A 27,431-nucleotide genomic window follows, 5' to 3' on the forward strand; every position below is an offset into this window, starting at 1 on the left:
GTGTCTTCTGTTTTGGTAAGCAGATTCTTTACCACTGAGTCACCAGAGAAGCCCCTCATCTTCCTTTTTCTAACAGCTTTGTTGGTATGTAATTGGCATATCAAAAATTCATTATATATTTAATGTATAAATAATTTGATGACCTCGGACATATGCATATACCCAGGTGGTGCTAGTGATAAAGAATCTGCCAAAGCAGAAGACATGAGAGATGCAGGTTTGATCCTTGGGCCTGGAGGAGGACATAGCAACCCACTCCAGTATTCTTGCCTGGAGAATTCCGTGGACAGAGGAGCATGGTGGGCTGCTATCTATGGGGTTACACAGAGTCGGACATGACTGAAGAGACTTAGCAGCAGCAGCAGCAGCAGCATACTTTAAATCCTCCTATTTATTTTTCCTTTTTTGTTATATTTACTAGTTTTTTTTTATTCTACATGTAAGTGATATCACGTAGTATTTGTCTTTCTCCAACTTATTTCGCTAAGCATAATATTCTCTAGGTCCATACATGTTGCTGCAAATGGCAAATTTTCATTTTTTTATGGCTGAGTAATATTCCGTCTTGAACCAGGTTATCTGTTGATGGACACTTGGATTGTTTCCATGTCTTGTCTATCACAATAGTGCTTCTGTGAACACTGAGGTACATATATCTTTTCAAATTAGAGTCTTCATTTTTTCCAGATATTTGTGTAGGAGTGGAATTTCTGGGTCATATGGTAGCTGTAATTTTAGTGTTTTTTTTTTAAGGAATCCCATACTGTTTTCCATAGTGGCTGCACCAATTTGCATTCTCATCAATAGTATAGAAGGGGTCCCTTTTCTCCATACCATTTCCAGAATTTTTTATTTGTGGACTTTTTGATGATAATCATTCTGATTGGTGTGAGGTGATACTGCTTTGTGGTTTTGATTTGCATAATGAAATGGAGCATCCTTTCCTGTGCCTTTTGGCCATCTCAGTGTCTTCTCTGGGAAAATATCTATTCAGGTCTTCTGCCCATTCTTAAATCAGGTGGTTTTTTTTGATGTTGAGTTGTATATTTTGGATATTAACCCATTATTGATCAAATCATTTGCAAATACTTTCTCATTCAGTAGGTATCTTTTCATTTTGTTGATGGTTTCCTTTGCTGGGGAAAGCTTTTAAGTTTAGTTAATTTACATTTGTTTATTTTTTCTTTTATTCCCTTTGCTTTAAGAGACAGATCCAAAGAAATATGGCTAAAATTTATGTCAGAGAGTGTTCCATCTATGTTTTCTTCTGTGAGTTTTATGGTTTCTGGTCTTACATTTAGGTCTTTAATCCATTCTGAGTTTATTCCTGTGGGCTTCCCTAGTGGCTCAGATGGTAAAGAATCTACCTGCAGTGCAGGAGAAACCCAGGTTGGATACCTGGATTGGGAAGATGCCCTGAGGAAGGGAATGGCAACCCACTCCAGTATTTTTGCCTGGAGAATTCCATGGACAGAGGAGCCTGGTGGGCTGTCATCCATGGGGTCACAAAGAGGACACAGCTTAGTGACTAACACACAAGGTATAAGAGAATATCCTAATTTCATCTTTTACATGTAGCTGTCCAGTTTTCCCAGCACCATTTATTGGAGAGACTGTGTTTTCTCCCTTATATATTCTTGTCTCCTTTGTCATAGTAAATCCCCCCATTTAAAGTATACAATTCAATGCATTTAGTATAGTCACAGATTTGTGTAACCATTACAAAATTTTTAAAACATTATAATTATTCCAAAAAATCATCCCCTCCTCCAAAAAAATAATAAAAAACCATAAAACCCCCAAACCCTGTTTCCCTAAGCTGTCAACCTCTGGTAGCTGGTAGTCTACCTTTTGTCTCTACAAATTTGACTATTTACATTACATGTAAATGGCATCATATAATATGTAGTCCTGTATAACTACCTTCTTTCACTTAGCATAGTGTTTTCAAGGTTTATCCATGTTGTAGCTGTTATCAATAGCTCATTCCCTTTTATTATATTCTGTTGAATAGATGGATGGATGGAGATATAATGAACTGAGATGGGGAACACTGAACGAGAAGCAGGTTTTTAGGGAAAGACTAAAATTCAGTTTTGTACCATGTTAAGTTTGCCGTGTCTAAGAGCCATGAAGGGAGATTTTTCTGGTAGGCAGTTGAATTGTAAGGGTTTAGAACTCAGAAGCCTGGGAGGGCCTCATGGTATGAATTTGACATGGGGTTTTTATCTATAAGAATATCACTTGGTAATATTTGTTTATTTATTTTTAATTTGGCTGCACTGAGTCTTAGTTGCAGCACGTGGGATCATCCGTCTTCGTTAAGGCATGTGAACTCTTAGTTGTGGCATGTGGGATCTGGTTCCCTGACCAGGGATCGAACTCCGGGCCCTCTGCATTGGGGGTGTGGAGTCTTAGCCACTGGACCACCAGGAAGTCCCTCAGCTGTTAACATTTAAAGCCATAGAAATAGGGGGGAAAGTCATAGAAATGGATAAGGCCACCTAGGAAGAAGGATGAGGGGAGGGCAATCCCCTGAAGCATGCCCACACTTAAGGGCCGGGAGGAGACAAGCAGCCAGAGAGCTGGAAGGAGGAGCATGAGGGGCCCTGCCGAGGGAGGAGTAACCATCAACTCCACCAGGGGGACAGGGAGGATGAAGATGGGAAACAAACCATCTGTTCTCTCTGACAATCTGAAAGCATTTGATCACTCTTCACTCAGAAATCAAGCTCCAGGAGTAGTGTCCGCCTCCTTCACAGTAGTTTCCACACGTCCCCTTCCAGGCGCACATAGCCTTTTAAGTACTTCAAGTGTTAAATCTCAGTGATGTTTCCATTTTTGGTTTTTTTGCTTATCTGTTTTCTTATCTCTCTACAGCAATAAGTATTATGTAGTAATAATGGAAAAAAAAATCCATCGTATTAGATGATAACATCTGCCTGTTCCTGAGCACCCGTGTGGCCAGCAGAACAGCATCCCTGTAAGTGCTGTTTCTCCCTTCTGGCCTCAGATGGGGACCCAGTGGCAAGAAAGATACTAACAACCTTTGCTCCTTACTCGGCACCCGCTTGGCTTCATTCTGGGCTACAGAGCTAGGAGCTTTGTGTGAGGCTCGTGCTCCATTGTATGAATCCAGGGGCAGAAAAAAAGAGGGCTCTTTACCGTATCTACCTGGAGGCTGCCTGCTAAGTGCACTGTTTAATTAGACATGCCTTTTATCCTAGGTCTCTGGACCGGCTTAAGTTGTGGTCTCTGCTCCCAACAAGGACTGGGGGAAGAAGGGGTGGAATTAATTAAACCTAGAGGAAGAGCCATTGAGGGGTGGAGCTAAGGGGGGGAAGAGAGGAGAACCCTTTAAATAAAGGGCGCACAGAGTGCTACCGAGGAGCGCATCCTTTACCGTGTCCTCTGCAAGGAGGAGCCAGCCCTGAGCCCGAGCGATATGATGGAGCCTGAAGAGTACAGAGAGAGAGGTGAGCACGGGTGTCCCTGGGCCTTTCCCCGTGGCCACTCATGTAGAAACTGCTGCTTAGACGTTGGGGTGTCTTTTGACTGGCGCGTTAGAGCTGACTCTTGAGAGTTGGCTTCTGCAAAATTTTTCTTGAGAAGGGAATGTGGGATTAGAGTTTGAAACTTTTCCCAGCCTCTCGTTCATCATCCCTGTCAGGCACCGACTCTCATGGACGTCCACACTGCTGAGCCACGCTCTTCCTTTCCACTTTCCCACAGAGTAGGGCATTTGGATTTCTGATCCTCTAAATGGGAAAGGGAGGGATCATTCATTTTCTGAAAGAGAAAAGAATTCCTCTTAGTATTCTGCAGTCACTGCAAAAATCTCATCTTTCTTCCTGTTTGCTTCTCTCTGTGTGACTCTGCCTGAAGAGTTCTTTAATTTAGTCATTCATTCCATATTTAAAGAACACCTACTGTGTCTCAAACCTTGTGTGATGAGCAAAACCAGATGGTTATCCTGTTTTTCAGGCATGGCTGTCCTAAGAGGGGAAATAGGTAGCTGCTTATAATTTCTCTTTGTATAAGTGTTTATATCTTCATCCCCACTAGTAGGTTATTTTGCGGTAAGTCATGGTCTTATATTAAAGTCCAGCTTTTCCTCTTGTCTACCCAGACATAACTCACTAAGTAGATATGTCTTTGCATTTCAGTGGACATTAGCTTATTCCATTGCTTTCCAAAGGCATTCAGCAGAGAGCAGGTTCCTGTGGACGTTTATCCTGTGCGTGGAACACAAAAACATTCCATACAGTCCCTGGAGGGCTAGGTCCAAGGCTCTCAGAGCACTGGGGGGATGCTGCATTCATCAGAGGCATCAGGCTGTGGGAGGATTGGAGGAGAGCACAAAGAAGAGAGAAGTGTACTGGGAGTTTTCACAGTTTTGTCTCGGGCTAGTTCTGTTCATAAGAATTTTTCGTGAGCTGATGCATTGGGAAGACATCAGATTCTCTTTCCTTCTCTCTCTCTCTCTCTCTCTCTCTTTTGCAGGGAGAAATGAGCCTCGGGAGTCCTAAGGAGGAATGATAGATAGTGAGAGAGACGGAGAGGGAGAGAAACAATGACAGAGAGAGAGAGAAAGAGACAGAGGCTCTGAAGATAGAGACCCTTTTCTGCAGAAATGAAAGTGAAGAAAGAATAGATAATTTGCAGTGACTTCAAGTATTTGACTTGGGTGTTTTTCTTCTTTATTTATTTTTGTTTGTTTGTTTTTTCCCTGTTAAATCCTCATTTAATGAAGTATACCTCTCGAACATATCACACTTGTTCAGGGATCAAATGTTTGGGTGGGTATGATTGCAGTTAAGAAAAAAATAGGGAAAGGAAAGACTACAGTAAAGTCTTAGAGTAGAATTTTCAAAACATTTATAACATGTATAATATTCAATCAACGTGCCACATTTTCCTATTACAGATTTCATTCTTCTTGGTTATTCACTGGAAGTAGATATAAGAAAAAGGGGACATGATTTGACTCTTAAGACATGAAATCTATCTATGTATGAAACACATAAAATTTGTTTCTAGATTATTTGGAAAACATGTAAAGGAGAATTTTTCATAATGATTGTTGGTTTGCTTAATCATATTCCACATTAGCTTTATAAGGTCTGAGTTTTCTTCCTTATTTTATTCGTTCATTTGACAAAACTTTTGAGCATCTGAAGAGGCACTGAGGTGTTGGTGGAGACAGAATTGAGGGAGATAAGTTGATTAAGACATAGTCCTGCATTTCTCCAAGATTTCAGGCTAGTGCAGCGTTCTTAGTCAGGGCCTGTGGTTATACTTTGGGGAGTCCATGCACCTCAGAAATTATACACAAAATCGTATGTGTATAAATCTATGGTTTTAATCAGATTCTCAAAGATGTTCACAGGTCCAAAAATGTGAGGAATTAATGGTCCAGTGGAAATGGTGAACTAATAGAATTTTTAAATCTTTTGTCAGAACCTGATGTGGAAGCTTGCCATCTGTGCCAACAAAGAGTATAGGGGGTGTGTGTGTGTAATTTCTGGTTAGAAAGAGCCACAGTGTTTATACTGAACCTGTAAGGTGATGAATAAATAAATACTCTGTTTTTTGAAAAGAAAAGGAAAGGTGGGAGAGCTGTTCAAGATTGATATGGAGAAGGGAAAGGGAGGAAAAATAAATACTTTACCTTGGTGAAATGGCAACCCACTCCAGTATTCTTCCCTGGGAAATTCCATGGACAGAGGAGCCTGGCAGGCTATATACAGTCCATAGGGGTGCAAAGTGAAAGTCGCTCAGTCATGTCCAACTCTTTTTGACCCCATGGACTTATACAGCCCATGGAATTCTCCAGGCCAGAATATTGGATTGGGTAGCTGTTCCCTTCTCCAGGAGACCTTCCCAACCCAGGGATCAAACCCAGGTCTCCCGCATTGCAGGTGGATTCTTTTCCAGCTGAGCCACCAGAGAAGCCCAGGGTTGCAAAGAGTCAGACACAACTGAGCAACTAACACTCTCACTTTTTTACCTTGGTTTTAGAGTTTGAGGCCTTGGAAATTTTTCCTCTTGTTCATTTATATAGTCACATACTCTCTGCATCATTCATTCACTCCTTTGCACTCTTCTTAATTTTTTAATTGAAGACAAGCTGTGTGCTAGGGGTCAGACCCTACCTGACTCAGCCCATGAATCCATCTCCTTCCTCATCAAGTCTCTGGCCCTAACCCAAGGGTGATGGGCATGGGTTAGCCAGGCCCAGTCAGGGGACATGAGGCTGGCCTCTCTGCCTCTCTTTTAGGAAAGGAGATGGTGGACTACATCTGCCAGTACCTGACCACCGTGCGGGAGCGGCGGGTGACTCCAGACGTGAGGCCTGGCTACCTGCGAGCCCAGCTGCCTGAGAGTGCGCCTGTGGAGCCCGACAGCTGGGACAGCATCTTTGGGGACATTGAGCGAATCATCATGCCTGGGGTGAGATGCAGTCACCTCAGGGTGATTCTGGATGTCGGGGTGAAGGAGGGTGGGCACTAGGCCTGGAAACCCTGCTTTGAATAAACGTGAGATGACCCCCAGCTCCTAGACCACTGACATCCCAGCCTGTCTCCTGGGCATGTGGAGGGCCGGGACTTGGACTGAAGTTAGGTTTCTGGTGCCAAGACTGACCTGTAGAATTGGGTGGGGAGCAAGAGGGAGTAAGAACTGTATCCCAGGGCCTGTTTGACAGAAGGGTGGAGATCTGATGGGATAAGGTGAGTGGTGAAAATTGGGCCAGAGGGGGAAGGATGACTGTGGGGAGCAAGATGGAGAGGGGCGGTGGGAGTTGGTTCCTGGTGCTCCCGTTGGCAGAGCTGGGGGCTCTCCTATGGAATCCTGGTACGTGCCAAAGGGAACGAGGGAAGTCAAGAACACCCCCCTCCGAGGGCATTCTGATTGTCAGGTTGAGGGGCCAGGAAGCCAAGTGAGTCCTGGTCATTTTCCCCTCTGAAGTGGGAACTATATCCTTCCTGACCAACGGAGATCTCCTGATGGATCTGTTTTTCAGGAGTAGGGAGGCGCTCCCTCTGAGTCATCTATACTCTGGGTGACAAGGGGCACAGCCTGGTGACAGTGTGAGGGGGGCCAGGGAACGGACAGAGGCTGGCTGCTGCCTGGGGCTTGTGCTGGGGCTGCCGTGGGCTGTGATGGTATCCCGAAGCACCGGGTGAGGAGCTGTGCCCGGCACTCCTGCAGCAAGTGCGCCGTGCTCCTCCCACTGAGGGGCACTTTTTACTGTGCTCCATGCCACGTACCAGGCACCATACTAGCTACACTGTAGACTGGCTTGTTTTATCCCCAAACTGAGGCTCGGACAGGTTAGTTGTCTTTCCAAAGTGACAGTTCTCTCTGTGTGGAGTGCTGGTGTCTTGAACCCCACGTGTCCAGCTGCCCTTCCCCAGCATGACTTGACACTTGCTCCCATCACCCCCAAAGAGCTCTGGACTTAGATGTGCCAGAAGTACACCTAGAGGTAGGGATGAGAGAGTCTTCAAACACAGAAAGTAATGGCAAGTTTGTACAAAGGCAAATGCTCATCTCTGACCATTCAGCCTATTTCACAAGCATCGTCTGAAAATTTCTGTATCAGCAAAGCTCTACCACGGAGGCTAGCTTCCTGATAAGATTATCTCATGGATTTCATTCTGTAAAATGTAATTGGTGGAGGCACCAACCGTAATTTGCTAGTGAGACTGAAAGCAACTGTCAGAAGAGGTGGAAATGAGCTGATTCATTTGACTGAAAGAAATTCCAGCAGTTGCTAGGGGTGTGGTTAAAGAGGTTCATTTCTGGACCTAGAGGTCTGTCTGTTTTGATAAGCATTCCTCCAGCTTATCTGATCTCATGTATCTTATTAGAACAGACAATTGCCTCTTGATAAGGCCAGGAGGTGGAAGCCCTTCTCTGGGGTTTCCAAAATACTGTCACTAAGCACATTGATAATGAAGACCCAATCTTTCATCTCATCTCTCAGGCTGCACCAGCCTCTGAGAGTTGGCCTGAAAGCAGTTGGCCCTTTGCTTTCTCATATGGGTCAGCACCTCATTGAAAACTGGGTTAATTTCCCCCTCCACGCCACCTCCTAGACACAAGAAGAAGAAAAACTCTTTTTGCCTTAATTTCAACCTTGGTTAGAGAAACCAAGGGAGGGAGGGAGGGAGAGAAGAGCAGAGGGAGAAAGCAGAGTGTCATCCTGCTTAGGTGTTGGGCTCCAGAGTCAGGCAGTCCTGGATTTCTGCCATCTGTCCTTACCAGATGTATGCAATCATGGGGATATTGTCTCTCTCTGCCAGCCCCAGTTGTTATCTGTAAAACAGGGATGATGGTAGAAACTCCTAATAGGAGTACTGTGAGAATTAAATAAGATAAAGGATAGAAAGTGGAAGATGTTGTTATTACCTATGACACCTTCTGCCTGGTGAAATTCAGAGGAAGAAGTCTGTTAACCTAAGAGTCAAGTCAGGATGTGATGCGTTTATCACCATGTGATTAGCTTACCATTAACATTAGTGCTTTACATTTTACAAATTTCTTCCCAAGCTAATTCACACAACAACCCCAGGATATGGGATTTATTTTATGATGAGAAACTGAGATTGAGAGAGAGAGAGGTACAGGGGAGGATCCTGGTTTTATGAGGTCTTAATTGGATGAAAAATTGGGACCCCCCCCTTAAAGAAAAAAAAATGAACTATTAATCTTGAAAGAAACCCATGCAAACATGGGACCCTGATGCTTAAGTTCGTTAGCTTCACAGTGAATCTACAAGTTCATACAGCTTGTTATAGCCAGGGGCTAGGACTGGAACCTGTGTCCTTGGGCTTAAATCTTGTGCTCCTTCTACTATACACACTCTCCAGAACACTGTCCTTGCTCTTGAAGGATTAAAGGAATTTGTGCACATGAAATAACTCAGTAATAAACTACAGTGTTATCTCATGGGTTCTCAGTAGGGTAAAACATCTAGAATGAGAACATTCCATGGGTTTGGGGAAGGGATCGATGTGGGCTGGGGAAGGGATCATGGAGGAAATGCACTTTTAGTAGCTTTCTAAGAGTTAATAGGTTTTGGAACATCGTGTCTGTATGAGAAGTACCTTCCTTTGGGGAACACAGCTTCGGTCAAAGACGTGATCACAGATATGAACGGGTCATGTTTGTAGATTGGTGAGATGAAGCCAGACGGGACCGATGAGCCATCAAAAATGTTTCTGAGATTTGTTGTAGGGAGTCCTTCCTGTCCACTGGCTCCTCCTTTCATCTGGTTAGTCCAACTGTGGGCTCAAGGGTTAACCTGGAAGCAGGGTCCCATTTCCTTGGAGTGGTATTTCTGTCCTCTGGTCTCCTCTCTTCATCTCTACTGGGAAGCTTAGGACAGCTTTGAGCCCATGCACACTGACCTCTACAGGAGCTGCCTGCCCAGGGAACTAGGGATGCCTTTTGCAAATGACTGGATGAGATAAGCCACCTGCTGCTACAGAGCACAATCTCCCCTTCCTTTTATTACTGGATAGGAGTGCTGTGGGGGCTAAGCATTGGAGGCTAATGCAAAGAGTACCCAGAATCCACAACTCTGATTCCCAAAGAGATTTTCATCTTGCATATTCCCTTCTGGTCTTTGCATATGTGCAAATGCTCCACTGATGAACGAGCTTAGAATAGGAGAAATGTGGGCAGCAAGAACTGTGAATATGTCTTATTTTTATGGATTTGTGTCACTTGTTTGGTTGTCTTAAAAGTGTCAGCCAATCTCTAGAGTGGATGCTTCCCCTTCCCAGGGAGGGTCTCTGGAGGAGGAAAGCCCCAGGACCTGCCCCCTGGTGCCACCCGTGTCTATGCTCTGCCTCCAGGTAGTACACTGGCAAAGCCCCCATATGCATGCCTACTACCCAGCTCTCACCTCTTGGCCATCACTGCTGGGAGACATGCTGGCTGATGCCATCAACTGCTTGGGATTCACCTGGGTGAGTATCAGTGGCTGTGGCTATAACCAGTGGTAAAGAGGGCATAGCAGGAAGGGACACCCTGGGACAGACATATTTTGTCCTGGCTTCTGAACAGAGTTTCAAGTTAAATATGAACAATGGCTACATTCTTTGAGCTTAAGCTTTATATGAATGATCTCACCTTATTCTTTAACCCTATGGAACTATGAGTATTGGCCCCATTTTGTAGGAGCCAATTAAGAAATTAAGGCTTAAGTAACTTATCTTCCCGAGACCAAACAGCTCATAGAGATAGAGATAAGATCTGGACTGACATCTGGTTATTACCAGTTTGTGACATTCTCTAAGCACTTTGATGCCTAATGGTGACATTGTCTTTAAGGGGTTAGGGATATTCTCTAAGACTTCCCTTAATAAGCCCTTAAGCACCAATCAGCTTTAAATTATGCCAGAATCCTCCTAGAACAGCTCTATATTTTAAGCCTTGACTATTATAGGGTGTGTGTGTGTGTGTGTGTGTGTGTGTGTGTGTGTAGGGGTGAGTTGGAAGCTGGGAGAATTGCTGTCTTTTCCAGGAGGAAGTGGTTTCTTTCTAAGTCCTAAAACTTCCCTCTGGCCTTTAGAATGCTTTTCAGTTGGATATTCTAGGGACTTAGGGAGCCAAATGGAAGTCATATGGAAGCCAAATGGAAGTTTCTGGGCCTGTTTGTCCATAAGGCTTTGGAGTCACAGGAGAATTTACCTCATTGAGGATGGCATGAATGAAAGCCCCATTTTCTTTTCCCCTTTTGGTCTGGCAGAGGATGGGGCAGAGATGGGACACAGGGCCTGAAAGAGGTCCCTTCTCCAGGGACAAGATAGGTTAGGCCTAGGGAATGTCAAGGCAGAGACAGAAGTGTTTGGGGGCCGGGTGGGGGCATCTTGGTGCCCCGAGGCAATCCAGATGAAGTTACTTTCCCTTTTTCAGGCTTCCAGTCCTGCGTGCACGGAGCTGGAGATGAATGTCATGGACTGGCTGGCAAAAATGCTGGGACTCCCGGAACACTTCCTGCACCACCACCCCAGCAGCCACGGGGGAGGCGTCTTGCAGGTGCCTCCTCATAGCATAGGGACTAAGTAGGAAAAGATAAGCCAAACTTGCCCGGGCAGTTCTCATGTTTTCCATGGAATTTCTGCCATGTGACTCACACCACCACCATCACTGCCACCGCTGTCACTGTTATCACTACCACTGTCATGACCGACACCACCGTCAGAGATGTTACAACCCCACCACAGTCCTTGCTCCCTCCATTGCTGTCACTACCATCTTGACTTCTGTTGCCTTTAAATGCAGCCACCACTGTCTCCACTCTTCTTTTAGCTTTTTTTTTGGAAAATGATTAAAATGTCAACAGGGCTTCTGAGTTGGGCACGACTGAACAACTAAGCACAGCACAGCATGAAAAGTCAACAGGGTTTCCCAGGTGGCGCTAGTGGTAAAGAACCTGCCAGCCAAAGCAGGAGATGCAGGAGACGCTGGTTTGATCCCTGGGTCTGGAAGATCCCCTCTAGGAGGGCACAGCAATGCACTCTGGTTTTCTTGCCTGGAAAATCCCATGGATAGAGGAACCTGGCAGGCTACAGTCCATGGGGTTGCAAAGAGTTGGACACGACTGAAGCGACTTAGCATGCAGTCACACACACACAAAGTGTCAACACATGATCACATGTCTGGGATCACTTGATTCAAGTTTCTTAGTTTATAATCTGACAACTCCCCTCTCTTGTCCTGTGATACACCTTATGGTAAGTGGAAAAGAGAAGGCAAGCAGAGACTTCTTTCCCACCCTCCTAGGTCTAGGAGATCCTTGCCAGTAAGAGAAATTAACAATCAATTTATCTTACCCTCTAATCCTGTCTTTTGAATATCTGTCAAATGATAGTTCTTCAAATATTAATTTTTTTGTCAAGATCAGTGCAGCACAGAGGAGCTTGCTGGGTGCCTCCCATAGACTGTGCACATTGCTAGGTACTTCTGCAACTGTAAACCCTTGACATTCATGAAAGTTTGGTTCTGAGACCTTTGAGAAGCCCCAAATTCTTGAATTTTTCTGTAATGTGTCATTTTCTTGATTTTATGATTAAGTAGAGAAGGCAATGGCACCCCACTCCAGTACTCTTGACTGGAGAATCCCATGGACGGAGGAGCCTGGTGGGCCGCTGTCCATGGGGTCGCGAAGAGTTGGACACAACTGAGCGACTTCACTTTCACTTTTCCCTTTCATGCATTGGAGAAAGAAATGGCAACCCACTCCAGTGTTCTTGCCTGGAGAATCCCAGGGACGGCGGAGCCTGTTGGGCTGCCGTCTATGGGGTCGCACAGAGTGGGACATGACTGAAGCGACTTAGCAGCAGCAGCAGCAGCAGCAGCAGAGAAATAATAATCATAATTTTTATTCCCTCAAAGGGTGGATGTTAGGATTCAGTGAATTCATCTATTAAATAAAAATAGCTGTGCTGCCCTGAGATGAGAACTGGGATGTTTGCTGCTCCCATGTGCTAGCTAAGTGACTCCCTCTCTCACTCTAGTCTTTTTAAAAAATTATTTATTTATTTATTTATAAATTTTTGACTGCACTGGTTTTTGTTGCTGCACATGGGCTTTCTCTAGTTGTGGTGAGTGGAGGCTACTTTCTAGCTGTGGTGCTTGGGCTTCTCGTTGCGGTGGCTTCTCTTGATGCAGCACACAGGGTCTAGGGTGTGCGGGCTTCAGTAGTTGTGGCACTTGGGCTCGGCAGTTGTGACACACGGGCTTAGTTGGAATCTTCCTGGACCAGGGATCAGACCTGTGTCCCCTGCATTGGTAGGTGGATTCTTAACCACTAGGACCACCAGGGAAGTCCCATCTCCTTCCAGTCTTGTACTGATTAAATCTGACCCTCACACGAAAGACAAATTACTGCATGTTATAGACCTTCTGGGTTGTTAGCAGATAGTACAGCTTCAGATGTTATATCTGGAAGAACATGCTAGATGTCTGCTGGAGATGATCTTGCTTTTCACCTAATTATCTCAAGAACCCTGTAGGTAAATAATGTCATTTAAACATCATCCCTGGAGAAGGCAATGGCACCCCACTCCAGTACTCTTGCCTGGAAAATCCCATGGACGGAGGAGCCTGGTAGGCTGCAGGCCATGGGGTTGCTAAGAGTCGGACACGACTGAGCAACTTCACTTTCTCTTTTCCCTTTCATGCACTGGAGAAGGAAATGGCAACCCACTCCAGTATTCTTGCCTGGAGAATCCCAGGGACGGGGGAGCCTGTTGGGCTGCCATCTATGGGGTCGCACAGAGTCGGACACAACTGAAGCGACTTAGCAGCAGCAAACATCATCCCAGATGTTTGAAACAAGAGCACTGAAGCTCAGAGAGGTTAAAATTTTGCTCCAGGTCATACAGCTGGTGAGTGGAAGAATGAGGATTCAAGCCCTAGGCCTGTCTAAATCCAAACAGTGCTTTCTCCTGTATCCATCAGCTCTATGAACTTAGTTTATTCCTGTCATCTCCCTGAGCATCAGTATTCTCATATGTAGACAATAATCATGTGACGCAGGTCTGATGAGGGGTAAGTGGGATGGCAGAAAGTGCTTTGTAAACTATGAATTGCTATATGGATAGAAGGTGGTATTATTATATTATTATTACTATTCTGCTGGCATCCTTTTTGTGGAGTAATTTTCAGCCACTGAATATCTTGTGGGATCTGGTCTATACTACTCTCTGACACAGTCTGCCAGGCTTTTCAGGAGGGACCAGTCAGCTGTAGGTCACCTGAAGATTTCAAGAAGCCAGGACACCAAAGGCTGAGCAAACGAATGACAAGAAACATCAAGATTCTTGTGAGGTTGCTGAGGTGGCCCCCAGGATTCCCACAGTCATGGCCAGAGCAAAATCCTACCTAATCTTTTTTGGATAATGATAGTCCCCTCTGGGAGGCAGCTAAAGAGTTACTCTCCATTTTATAAATGGAAAAGAGCCTTCTAGAGGGGCGATACTAGCTTAAGGTCACAAGAGCCATCGGCACCAACACTGAGGCCCAAGTCCTCTCACCCATGGGCCAGGACCCTCCCTCTCTGGGATATCCCTGTGGAAACAAACTCCATTTTCACATCTAATACTGGGTTGGCCAAAATGTTTGAGTTTTTCCATAAGATGGTATGGGAAGATCCGACCTTTTTGGCCAAAGATCTGAACTTTTTGGCCAAATGAATACATCAAAAGTTTTTTTTTTTTTTTTTTAAACACAGGGAGCAAACATATCTACAAGCAGACATGTATCGAGCATTCTCTGGACATTCTGTTTTTGGTCCCTGTGGCCTATAAAGATGTTGTTGAAAATTTGAAAGTTATAGGAGAGGGAGGTGTCCCAGGATTGCACAGGAGGCTGTGAATGGAGATGGAGAACAGGCATGTGAGCTGGGGAGGTGGGTGAAGCTCCTTAGGCAGGAGCTGAGTGTGTGCTTCCTCAAGAATAGCTATTACACACACACACACACACACACACACACACACACATACACACACCTGTGAAGCTGGGGAATTTGTCAAGAGAATACATGGCGAGGCTACCACTGCGAACTCTTCTTCCACTGCAGAGCACAGTCAGCGAGTCCACCTTGATCGCCTTGCTGGCAGCAAGGAAGAACAAAATCCTGGAAATGAAAGCCTCTGAGCCTGAGGCGGACGAGTCCTTCCTGAACGCCCGGCTTGTGGCCTATGCCTCCGACCAGGTGAGTTGCCAAACACAGGCCAAGCCTTCAGGCAGGGCTTGGCTTCTGGAGTCTTAATCCCTGAGTGATTTCCCTGTAGACAGAAGCTCGCTGGGTTCAGGGCTACTCAGGCCTGGGAGATTTTCCAAGGAACCATGGGGGAAGACAAACGTCAGATACTGTATTTGCTTCCCTTCGTCTGGTTTCAGTGGTTTCTGGGAGTGCTCATTCCCGGACGACTCTGCTAACAGGTTTCCATGGTCCTTCTAGGCCCACTCCTCAGTGGAAAAGGCTGGTCTGATTTCCCTGGTCAAGATGAAATTTTTGCCTGTGGATGAGAACTTCTCGCTCCGAGGGGAAGCTCTTCAGAAAGCCATCAAGGAGGACAGGGAAAGGGGCCTGGTGCCCATCTTTGTAAGTCAGACCACGTTCTCAGCTTAGAACAGTAGAGTTGGAAGGTGAGGGAGGAATTTTGGCAGAATTCAGGTAAGTAACAGGCTTCAAACAAGAGCCAAAAGGTCCTCAAATACGTTGTTTTACAAAGTATGAGTTGGTATGTTAGGAAATAAGTTGTGTGGGCCATAACCAGCATTAAAAGAAAAAAACAAGAAATAGAATAGAAGATATGAGAGTACCTTCCTGTATTGAGAATATGCATTGTGTGGTAAAACTTTTATTTCAAATACACATGTGTATATGTCCTAGGTGGCTCTATAAAAGATATTTCTTACTGTTGTTGTTGTTCAGTTGCTAAGTTGTGTCTGACTTTTTGTGATCCCGTGGACTGCAGCATGCCAGGCTTCCCTGTCCTTCACTATCTCCCTGAGTTTGCTCAAGCTCATGTCCATTGAGTCGCTGATGCCATGCAACCATCTCATCGTCTGTGGCTGTCTTCTCCTTCTGTCCTCAGTCTTCCCCACCATCAGGGTCTTTTCCAGTTAGTTAGCTCTACACATTAGTTGACCAAAGTATTGGAGCTTCAGCCTCAGTCCTTTCAATGAATATTCAGTGTTGATTTCCTTTAGGATTGACTCGTTTGATCTCCTTGCAGTCCGAGGGATTCTCAAGAGTCTTCTCCAGCACCACAATTCGAAAGCATCAGTTCTTCAGTGCATAATTTCTTACTGTGGGTCATGTTAAAATATAGTGTGAAATACCCCCTGTTCCAGTCGGATGCATGGGGTAGATAATGTCTCTGACAAAATCTTTTTTCAGCCCCAATGTGTCATACAAGCCTATCTTCCCATGTTCACTGCCTTTGTTTTCCCCCAGGTCTGTGCGACGCTGGGGACCACCGGGGTCTGTGCATTTGACTGCCTGTCAGAGCTGGGCCCCATCTGTAAGTGTCTGCCCCGTCTGGCTAGGAAGACAAGTGATGAGTTTTAACATGTTCCCTAGAGTAAAAGCCTGAAGCCAGCTCAGTGGAATTCTCTTGTCCCTCCTTGGTCAATGCACAGAGCGTGGGAGGAGTCACCAGAGGTCACTACCTTTTCACAGGCAGCCAGGTCACTGCTTCTCCCAGTGGGGGACCGAGCTGACCTCCCTTGCATCCTATCCTCGAGGCAGCAGCAGGAGGTCCTCAGGTCTCTCACTCTCTCCCTTGTATGTTGAAATCTGCTTAAAGCAGGGTGTATCCAAAACACAAGGTGAAGGAGGCATAGTGGAATATTTTATAGTCTCAGCTGAGAAAATGAAGAAGGTAGGGTAGAGTAAACACCCGAGTGGGGTGAGGGGGGGACAGAATAAAGGCAGAAAAGAAGCCCAAATGTGATTGTTCAGAATTCTCAAGTGAGAAGCCCACTAGGAAAGAGAGCCGCTCCCTCTCTAATGTTTGCTTTAGATGCATTAACCTTGTTCTCTGGGCCACTGGTAAATTGGTTTCTGTTCCAGAAAGCTCTGAGTGGAGCCCAAGAGGGTGTCGCCCTTCTGGTCAGTGAGAGGAAAGGCCAGGGTGAGGCTTGTAGGCTTTCCCCATAGGGGTGGCCATGCCTCCCTGAGCCCCACTCCTTGCACTGACACCCTCCCGCTGTGCCCACATGCCTCTGTGTCTCATTCTGCCCTGGGCATCCTTGCCCAGTCCTTCCCTCACAGCCGGGCCAGGCAGAAGATGCCTTTTAGCTGGCTGGTGACAACCAACGCCCACCCGCACTGCCATCCCCAGCAGGTGACGTTTGCCTCCTCAGGTGCCCGTGAGGGGCTGTGGCTCCACACTGACGCTGCCTACGCAGGCACTGCCTTCCTGTGCCCCGAATTCCGGGGCTTTCTGAAGGGCATCGAGTATGCCGATTCTTTCACCTTTAACCCTTCCAAGTGGATGATGGTGCACTTTGACTGTACCGGCTTCTGGTGAGTGTGGCAGCCGGGCTCCCAGCCTGTGGGAAGGCCTCGTTCCTCCGGAGAGGCCTGAGCCCACTGATGCCCATTTGGAACCCCACAGGGTCAAGGACAAGTACAAGCTGCAGCAGACCTTCAGCGTAGACCCCGTCTACCTCAGGCACGCGGACTCGGGCGTGGCCACCGACTTCATGGTGAGTGGTCGGGCGTGGACAGCCTGGCGGCCTCTGAGATGGGAAACTGGCTGCCTCTGACCCCCCAAGGGTCTCCTTCCCTCACATTCTGAGCCCATCCCATAGTATTGCCTCTTGTGCCTTCAGAGTCAAACTGTGCCTGGGCACCCAGAATGAAACCCAGAAAACTTTATAAAAAACCCTAGAAAATGTGACCAACCTTTGAGGCAGTGTGGAAGTTTCCTAAGTATTTGTGGCATTTAAAAAAAAACTCTCCCAATTCCCTTCTGCCTCCGTCCTGGGTAATCTTTTCTGCTTACTCCCCAGCAGCAGGGCAGAGTGGAGAATTTCCACAGGCAGGAAAAGAGGCTCCTTGCTTACACCACTGTCCTCCTTTTGTCCCCGTCAAGGCACTGTGGGAAGCTGCATGGTGGGGATGGGGCAATGGGTACCCTTCCTGAAGTTCTGGATGCCTCTAAGCATTCCTGCCTGCCGAGTAGCTGCACCTCAGTCTCTTGATGCTGCCCACATCCTCAGTCTGTACTGTCTCTTGGGGAAATAACTTCTGCAGATTTACTTCTCAGTCTGAAGATGGGTCCTTCCTTTAATTATAGGGGAGACAGGGATGTAAGAGCTTCCCAGGTGGTGCTAGTGATAAAGAACCCCCCTGCCAATGCAGGAGACATAAGAGATGTGGGTTCAATCCCTGGGTCTGGAGGATCCCCTGGAGGAGGATATGGCAACCCACCCCAGTTTTCTTGCCTGGAGAATCCCATGGGCAGAGGAGCCTGGCGGGCTACAGTCCATGGGGTTGCGGAGTTGGACACGACTCTTAGCAACTTAGCATGCATACACCCAGTGATGTAAACTAGTAAATTACATATAACATAGCCAAAGCGAGGGATAGTGAGATGAGCTGGCTCTGAGATTCCATACAAGCAGTGGGAAACTTTGTGAACCTCTCTCAGCCTTGACTTTCTCATCTGCAAAATGGGCATGGTGGTACTGGTTTCATAGGGTATTGTGAGGCTGCAGTGGAAACATACATGTAGATCACTTATTACTGGGAATGTGGTACATGCTCAATAAATGGTAGGCATGACATTTCTAAAAGCTCTTCTTTTAAGCTGCAGAGATTTGTTGTATAGTAAAGAGATTAAGTGTGTAGGTACCAAAGACAGATGACCTGTGTTTGAATTCTGGCTTCTCCGTTTATTAATTTGTGTGGACTTGGGCAAATGGCTTAAACTATTTATGTTTTCTCATCTATAAAATGAGGGTGATAATAACAGTACTGTCTTCTTAGGCTTGCTGCGAGGATTGAATGAATGAATTCAGGAAAGCACAGAGAGCAATGCCTGCTATCTGTGAGTCATTTTTTGTGAAGAGACGGTTCTGTCTTCTCGCCTTGGGCTGAAGTGTCTACTTTTAGCCCTAAAATAATCACTCTATCATCTCTTGATTATATTGGTTACTATTCCTTGGACCAGTTCACATTTCTTTAGATTTTTTTTCGAAGATTTTTGATTAGAATTTCAGCCAATAAGCCTGCAGTGGTCGGGGAGGTCCCTCCAGAAGTTGATAAAAATAGAAGAATAATGGTTCTTTCATTGCTACTGCCCTGTGTAGTGGGTTTTCAGTATTTTTTTAAATAAAAAAATTTTTTAATAAAAAAATACAGCAGCCCAAAGGCCAGATATCTTTAGGGATAATTCTGGGTTTCTCTCCTGAGTATGATATGACGCCTGTTTTCCTGTAAGTAAACTTGGATCATCATAACTTAAGAGCATTTTCTTACCTTGGCCCATTTTGGATTTTATGTTACTTTTTGTGTTTTGGTTTTTTGTCCACAACCCTATCTCAGGATCTTCTTGTGGCTCATTCCCATCACTCTCGAGATTTTATGGTGCTCTGTCTCTTGCAGATCACTCATAAAAATGTTAAATTGAACTTTTCTTAGCACTGATCCAGGGGAATCTTACTATGAATGTTTCTACAACCAGAAGGTGCTACTTTATTTTTTCCTTCCCCCACCTCTAATCTTATGGATTTTGATTTTCAAATCTCAAAGCAATTCCTAGAAAAGTGAAGCTGCTGTCCATTGTGATCCCAGGGGTCTTCACTGCTGCTCTGACTCATACCTCAAGCTCTTTTTCACCCAGGTGACTGAAACTTTAAATGAAAGCTCAGCCATTTTAAGATGAGCCAGAAATAGAGCAGCAACCTGGTAGAGAAGACTTGAGGACTTCATCCCTGGAGCCACCTAAAATCAGGGCTAGATTCTTCTGACATCAGGAAGCTTCCTCTTCTCCCCACAGTTAGTGGAGAGGGCATTGTCTTGTCCTTGGCAGGGAGACTGGCAAAACCTTGATAGGACATAGAAAAGATTTGGGGATACCTTGAGTTAAAGAAGAGCCATGTCCAAATTTCCTATTCCAGCAGAAAATGTCAGCTAGAATCACCCTCCTGGGTCAGCATGGATTGATTTCAGAATAGTGACAAGAGGAACAACTGGGGGATATGGACAGACTGTAAAGAAATCAAAATGAAAATCATCTCTGCTTCTCATTGAATTTGCTGGTCAATTATTGTAGTCAATTGGCCATAGCCATCTGGAAAACTGTATTTTTAGGGAAGACCACTATTATCCATTCAATAGTCTACATCTGGAGTGTCCATCTGACAAAGGGTGGAGTTGACACTTTCCCTGTCACGGGGATTTTTGTCCTGTATCCAGGTTTTGATGCCCTCTGCTGGTAGAGAAAGTCCCCAAGCTGGTCATCAACACTAGAGTGTTTTGCTTGGAATTCAAAGGCTTAGTACTTGATACAGAGAAACACTGTCCATCAACCAAGGGGTCATGTCCAAACTGTGCCTGAATAGGGAACTGGGGTAAAGGATGCAGATGTGCACAGTTTTGAGGATTAGGCCATTCTGTGAAGGATTAGATAAATATTTGATGGAACAAATATTTATTTTTAGTCAACAGAAATTGTGGCAAAGCTTTCTGACACTTGAGGAAGAGCTCATTTAAACTCACAGTACTCATCAGGACAATTGCAAATATTTTACAAACCCTTTGCTCTGTTTTCAGACCTTAGAGATCGGTGTGAAATTGGTTTGAACATTTTCAGCTCTTTGGTGCCCGCAACCTTGCACTTTAAGCTCTGCTGGACTTGGTCACCAGGAGCAAAGGGTCAATCTGAGTCTAACAGAGGCTGAGATATGCTTGCTTATTTGAAATCCGAGGACTGGAATGCTGCCTCCTGAGGACACAGGGATGTCACAGGGAAGATCTGGACAGGACAGTGATATTAAGTAACGATCATCTTGGTTCTAGGCAGAAATGCCACTGTGATTGGTGGCTCACATTTTATCATCTAAATAGCCAGCACCTACTGACAGTTTCCTGTGAAGCTCTTCACCTTGGTTCTCTTTACACCACTTCCCTGGAGGTGCTGCTCATTCTTGTCTCACGAGGAGCCAGTGAGGCAGCAGTGCCCAAGGGCACAGGTAGTAAGAGGCAGAGCTGGAGGAGAAACCCAGGTTTTCAAGACTCAAGCATCTGAGCTCTTGACCCCCATACTTTACATTGTTGTAAAAGAAATAAAACTTTATTTGCTAGAATAGAAATAAAACTTTATTTTCTGCAATTCAAGTAACTTAGGTTCTTTTTAGTTGTATTTCGCCCTATCTTGAATTTCAGCCTGGGATGAAACGTTTAAAGTAGCATTTAAAGCAAAATGTCTTCTCCTTGGTTCAGGGTCATGGACTTGGTGTCCACCTGTGCTGCTCTTTAGGGCCAGCTTCACTAGGGTTTGGTCACATGATGAATCGGCCTCTGCTTCAGGTAACTTGCCTGGCTTCTTACCAACAGGCTCGGGAGTCATGGTGACAGCGTGCATCCCTGGAGGGCTGTGTGGGCAACGGATGATGAAGCCCAGGGGGGTGTGTGGGAGCAGCTGGGGTCCCTGTCTTTAACCACGGGCACTGTGTTCCTTTGTTCTAGCACTGGCAGATCCCCTTGAGCCGGCGCTTTCGCTCTATTAAACTCTGGTTCGTGATTCGGTCCTTTGGGGTGAAGAATCTTCAAGCGCATGTCAGACATGTATGTAGTGGGCAGACATGGGCGGAGCCTGGGCTCTCTTTGTCGCCTAGTGGGGAGGAAGGCTGGTTTCTGCTTTGCAGACCTGCCCTAGGGACTTGTAATGTATGGCTCAGATGTCTGGGCCTGTTCCTGAACTCCTGGGACTTGATTATTCAGGGTGGCCATCTGTTTGTTAGCTAGAGGATCACTGAGCAGAACGTGACACCAAAGGCTATCTGGTATCTGTCCTGCCCACCTGAGTGTCTCACCATCCCTTCTGCTACTATCGAGCACCAGGGAGGCATGGCCTGAGAGCCTGGTTTGCAGAGAAATAGTAAATCAAAGGGCGGCATGTGCCCCGGGTAGGAGCCTGTGTTTTAAATAATTACTCGGATCGTCACAATTGTCTGGAAATGTTAGTCACTCTCATGGTTATGCCAGAAACCTGGCTCTCCTGGCTTAGACATGTAGACCTACCAAGTCTGAAACAAACTTCCCTGCATTATGTCAATAGGTATTTACTGAAGGCGTATTTGGTACAATTTATTTCAACTCAATTCAACAAAAAAATTATTGTGTTAGGAAAGAGACCCAGAGGTGACTGAGATAGGTACAGTCCCTCTGTCATTCTTTTTTTGTTTTTTTGTAAACCTTCATATTTATTAAACCTGCACATGTGATAAAATTGCACTGAACAAAATACACACAAGCATACACACAGGTAACCCCAAATCTATAAAATTCATAGATTGTGTCCATGTCAATATGCTGGTGGTGATACTATAGTATAAATTTTCAGGCTGTCATCATTGTAATAAAATGAGTAAGAGAGCATGTGATCGCTCTATGATTTCTTACAAGTACCTGTGAATTTATAACTACATAAAAATAAAAGTTTAAATTTATTCAGACCACATTTAAATTTTGTCAGCAAATTTCACAATGACAGTCGCACTGTGACACCTCTGTAGGGGCACTTCACAGGTAAGGAACTGAGCCCGGTGGGTGCAGTGACTTGCAATCTGTATTATGTCTAAGATTTTTGTCAAGCAGCACTAGACAACATGGCTAAGACTGTCATATTCTTCCTGGAAGGGGTGGAACTTAACTAAGAACTTTTGTCAGCAGTGTTTTCCTCTCTTTTTCATAAGTGCCCACGAGAAAGACAAGGTTGTTGAATAAAAGCAGCAGGCTTAATCCAAAAATGTCCAACTTTCCTCTAGGGAATTCCTTCCTCCTTTAACAAACACAAAGCCAGATGAAATGGTTGAATCACTAAGGATGACTGGCTTACTGTTGGTAATTTTACATTTGTTATTAACATCAAGGTGTTGGTTTACTGGATGCTGATCAATGAGCAGCTGTCCCCCAGTCTATTGAGGGACATAAGGCACTTTTACTCTCTCTAGATTGATCTTCAGACTCAAGACTGAAATGTAGTCGCTAGGGGATGAGGTGGTGGAGGCTACAAGTTGTCAGGAAAATGCTTTTGCTTCCGACTTAGGACTGGATATTGACCTGCAGGTTCTGGCCCACTCCCCTCATGCTGCCTCTTCCCCACTCAAAGTTCCTGATTCCCATCAGCTCCCCTGTTCCTGCACTAAGCCCTGACTCTGGGGCCTGGCTTTCAAGGACCCAGTTACCAGCCTCTAAGCTCAGGCTTCTCCCTGGCCCATTCCAGCTCCATCCTCCCCGTGCCTCTGCACCTCACCTGTGGGTCACCCTCCTGAACCACCCTCTCCTCTCCAAACGATGCCAGCAGATTAAGTTCCACTTCTCCCAGGAGCTTCCCTCACTACTCCACCTGCCGGCATCTCTAGATTTGTACTCGAGATGTCTTACTCATGTAGATTTAAGAAAAATTTACACAGAAAGTTCTCAAGATTGGTAGGGCAAGATGGAAATGGGTTTGGAGGGAAGAAGGTACAGGGGGAAATGATGACAAAATTAGAAAGTGAATTGCAAAAGAATAAAACAGCTAGAAAACACCTAGTGAGTGCTTCCCCTGAGAGACAGTTTTAGGACTTGAAAATGAAAAGTGCTTAGGGCAGAGATTGGAGATAATTTTTAAGAGACCATACCTTGGAGAGAGAAAGTGGTTCTGGATCAGGTATGTAGCAAATCAAAAGGATTGTTAGCTAAATCCTTTTGACTTCTCTTGAAATAGAGTAGCCAGTGTGAGAGTCAGGTAGTAGCAATTACTTAGCAAATAGTTTATTAAGATCCTTCTGGTTACCTGGGGAAATTTTTAAAAATGAAAGAAAGGGCAAAAAAAAAAATGGCAAGTTTAGCCTTATTTAGTTAGTAATTCAAAGAAAAAAAATAGGAAATTAAAATGATAACTTCAGTGAAAGATCAATATAGTACAAAGCTTTAAAATTATTTTATTGTGGTAAAATATAGAAAATTCTGAAAGAGATGGGAATATCAGACTGCCTGACCTGCCTCTTGAGAAACCTGTATGCAGGTCAGGAAGCAACAGTTAGAACTGGACATGGAACAACAGACTGGTTCCAAATAGGAAAAGGAGTACGTCAAGGCTGTATATTGTCACCCTGCTTATTTAACTTATATGCAGAGTACATCATGAGAAATGCTGGGCTGGAGGAAGCATAAGCTGAAATCAAGATTGCCGGGAGAAATATCAATAACCTCAGATATGCAGATGACACCACCCTTATGGCAGAAAGTGAAGAAGAACTAAAGAGCCTCTTGAAGAAAGTGAAAGAGGAGAGTGAAAAAGTTGGCGTAAAGCTAAACATTCAGAAAACTAAGATCATGGCATCTGCTCCCATCACTTCATGGGAAATAGATGGGGAAACAGTGCAAACAGTGTCAGACTTTATTTTTCTGGGCTCCAAGATCACTGCAGATGGTGATTGCAGCCATGAAACTAAAAGACGCTTACTCCTTGGAAGGAATGTTATGACCAACCTAGATAGCATATTAAAAAGCAGAGACATTACTTTGCCAACAAAGGTCCGTCTAGTCAAGGCTATGATTTTTCCAGTGGTCATGTACGAATGTGAGAGTTGGACTGTAAAGAAAGCTGAGCACCCAAGAATTGATGCTTTTGAACTGTGGTATTGGAGAAGACTGTTGAGAGTCCCTTGGACTATAAGGAGATCCAACCAGTCCATCCTAAAGGAGATCAGTCCTGGGTGTTCATTGGAAGGACTGATGTTGAAGCTGAAACTCCAATACTTTGGCCACCTGGTGCGTAGAGCTGACTCATTGGAAAAGACCCTGATGCTGGGAAAGATTGAGGGCAGGAGGAGAAGGGGACGACAGAGGATGAGATGGCTGGATGGCATCACCCACTTGATGGACATGGGTTTGGGTGGACTCAGGGACTTGGTGATGGACAAGGAGGCCTGGCGTGCTGCGGTTCATGGGGGCACAAAGAGTCAGACACGACTGAGCGACTGAACTGAACTGAACTGATCGATAACATAACCCTTAAACTTTAATCTTTAAAAAATTTTTTTCTTTTTTTTGAAAGAAAACTTATTTTATATTAGGGTAGAGCTGATTAACGATGGTGTAATAGTTTCAGGTGAATAGCAAAGGGACGCAGCCATACGTATACATGTATCCATTCTCCCCCAAACTCCCCTCTCATCCAGGCTTCCATATAACATTGAGCAGAGACAACTCTAACCATTTTTACGTGCACAATTCAGTGGTATTAAGTACACTCACAAAGTGTGCAACTGTCATTACTATTTCCAGAACTTGCCCTTCATCCCCAGCAGAAACTCTGTACCCATTAAACAGGTTTAAAGCCTTTTCCATGAGGATAATAGGTAAAAATATGTTCTTTGTGGAATTTCAGAAAAAAGAGGATAAAGGGCATTTGAGGTGAAAATGTTCGAGAGGTTAGGGGAAGATGGAGACTTAGGATATGGGGGGCAGGGCTGTCAGCAGCCCACATTGTGCTTTTATGTGCAGGAGAAACAAATGTTGCTTCCTCTGAGCATTTGCACCCTGCAAGAGGCACCTGGCTGGGACTGTAGAACATGGGCTGGGTGTGGGCGCTTGCCAGCCCCCTTGGCCAGTCTGGAAGCTGAGATACCTGAAGCTGGTTTATGAGGGCACATTGCCTTGATGGCAAGGCAAGTGCCTTCTGGGAATTCCTTGGTGGTCCACGGTTAGCACTCTGTGCTTTCACTGCTGAGGGCCTGAGTTCAAACCTTGGTTGGGAAACTAGGATCCCGCAAGCCTTCTCTTTCTGGGGTGGGTTGAAAGAGGGCCTTGAGACATGAGTTCTCAAAGTGGAGCTAATGTGGCAAGAAATACAGAGCCACTGGAGGTTTTACAGCTTGGAGCAAAATCAAATGGAGAAGAAAATCAGGCAGAAATCACTTAGGTCTCTATGGTTCAAAGGTGTGACAGCTTTAAACTTGTTTAGCAGGGTGAAGGTTTATGCACAGTCCTCTCTTCCTGTTAATAATCTCAGTTCTCTTGATGTTCACAATTCTAGGGCACGGAAATGGCTAAGTATTTTGAATCTCTGGTCAGAAATGACCCTTTCTTTGAAATTCCTGCCAAGAGGCACCTTGGCCTGGTGGTTTTTCGTCTCAAGGTAATGCCATCCTCTGTCTCACGTGAAGGGTATTATTTGGTGACTTTCAGCCTCTTGGAAATGTAAGTACTGGGCTTCTGGGAATGCTTATTGGGAATAATGTGGTATGCTCTTGTATTTATCCTTCAAACAGGGTCCTAACTGCCTCACAGAAAGTGTGTTAAAGGAAATAGCTAAAGCCGGCCAGCTCTTCCTCATTCCAGCCACTATCCAGGACAAGCTGATCATCCGTTTCACTGTGACATCCCAGTTCACCACCAGGGATGACATCCTGAGAGACTGGAATCTCATTCAGGATGCTGCCACTCTCATCCTGAGTCAGCATTGTACTTCCCAACCCAGCCCTCAGGGGGCGAACCTCATCCTCCAAACCAGGGGCCCCAGAGCCTTGGCCAAGGAGATGTCCTTTCCCCCTGTCAATGGGGCAGGCGATGACCCAGCCCATTCCAAGAAGATCATCAAGCAGCCGCCGCGTGTCGGAGCCAGTCCTGTGAGCCGCCACCTTGAAACCCTGCCGCACCCATTGGATGACTGCTTCTCTGAAGAGGCCCCAGACGTCACCGAGCACAAGCTGTCCTCCTTCCTATTCAGTTATTTGTCTGTGCAGAACAAGAAGAAGGCAGTACGTTCCCTCAGTTGCAATAGCGTGCCTGCGAGTGCTCAAAAGCAACTGACCACAGAAGGCTCTGTGAAGAATGGCGGCTCCTCTCGGGTCAGAATCTTTTCTAGGTTCCCAGAAGAGATGATGATGCTGAAGAAGAGTGCCTTCAAAAAACTAATAAAGTTCTACAGTGTCCCCAACTTTCCTGAATGCAGCTCTCAGTGTGGGCTACAGCTGCCCTGCTGCCCTCTGCAGGCAATGGTTTAGATCAGGGGCTTCAGTCTGGGTCCGTAAATGTGTTTCAAGGAGTCTCTGAACCTCTTAAAATTGATTCTGAATTTATGTGCTTATATGTATGTGCATTTTTCTTGGGAAAAAGCCAATGATTTCTCATGAACCTCACAGAGGTTCATGACCTATGATAGGATTCAAATAGAGAATTTAAGCCAGCATGGTCCAGGAGACTCCAGCAGGCTGGTCAGAGAGAAAGGGTCTAGGGTGGGGCATTGACGGGCAGCTTCTGTGGTTTAGCTTGTGACACTGAGACTTTCAAGTTTCATGAAACATAATGTGGAAATAAATTGTGCTTGTCTCTGAAAAAATTATTCTGTGTCACTCAATTGACCAGTGAAATACCTGTTTTTCTTTTTCCATTATGGTTTATTACAGGGTTTTGAATATAGTTCCCTGTGCTATGCAGTAGGACAGGGAAGGATTTTGTTGTTTATCCATTCTGGATATAATAGTTTGTATCTGTTAATTCTAGATTCTCAATCCATCCCCCACCCCCACTCCCGTCTTGGCAACCACAAGTCTGTTCTCTATGTCTGTGAATCTGTTTTCGTTGCATAGATAAATTCATTTGTGCCATATTTTAGATTCCACATATAAGTGATATCATATGGTATTTGTCCTTCTATTTCTGATTTACTTCATTT

The 27,431-nt window shown here is 45.2% G+C and overlaps 1 protein-coding gene across 3 annotated transcripts; it reads left to right on the forward strand.

The window, feature by feature from the left end:
• The first annotated feature begins 3,152 nt into the window (after positions 1 to 3,152).
• HDC (histidine decarboxylase) lies at positions 3,153 to 27,095 on the forward strand. 3 transcript variants are annotated; one of them, XM_081508358.1, is made up of 12 exons: positions 3,153 to 3,476; positions 6,281 to 6,453; positions 9,867 to 9,980; positions 10,930 to 11,052; positions 14,600 to 14,734; positions 14,984 to 15,127; positions 15,986 to 16,052; positions 16,897 to 17,059; positions 17,151 to 17,241; positions 21,230 to 21,328; positions 25,791 to 25,892; positions 26,026 to 27,095. In XM_081508358.1, exons 1-12 carry the CDS (start codon positions 3,446 to 3,448, stop codon positions 26,758 to 26,760), a joined length of 1,977 nt encoding a protein of 658 aa, XP_081364484.1. In that variant the 5' UTR covers positions 3,153 to 3,445; the 3' UTR covers positions 26,761 to 27,095. The 3 variants fall into 3 exon arrangements, with proteins under 3 accessions (XP_081364484.1, XP_081364485.1, XP_081364487.1); XM_081508359.1 differs by lacking the exon at positions 21,230 to 21,328; XM_081508361.1 differs by lacking the exons at positions 3,153 to 3,476; positions 6,281 to 6,453; positions 9,867 to 9,980; positions 10,930 to 11,052 and adding an exon at positions 13,060 to 13,406.
• Positions 27,096 to 27,431: the final 336 nt, after the last annotated feature.

The sequence above is a fragment of the Giraffa tippelskirchi genome, chromosome 7 (genome assembly GCF_054371585.1).
Source record: "Giraffa tippelskirchi isolate mGirTip1 chromosome 7, T2T-mGirTip1v1.2.pri, whole genome shotgun sequence".
NCBI lineage: Eukaryota > Metazoa > Chordata > Mammalia > Artiodactyla > Giraffidae > Giraffa > Giraffa tippelskirchi.

Bases quoted from the DNA above. Each gene is read 5' to 3' on its own strand.
- HDC (XM_081508358.1), top strand. From the start codon at position 3,446: ATGATGGAGCCTGAAGAGTACAGAGAGAGAG. The intron at 3,477-6,280 runs GTGAGCACGGGT...CCTCTCTTTTAG, and splicing joins TGAAGAGTACAGAGAGAGAG to GAAAGGAGATGGTGGACTAC. The intron at 17,060-17,150 runs GTGAGTGTGGCA...GGAACCCCACAG, and splicing joins TTTGACTGTACCGGCTTCTG to GGTCAAGGACAAGTACAAGC.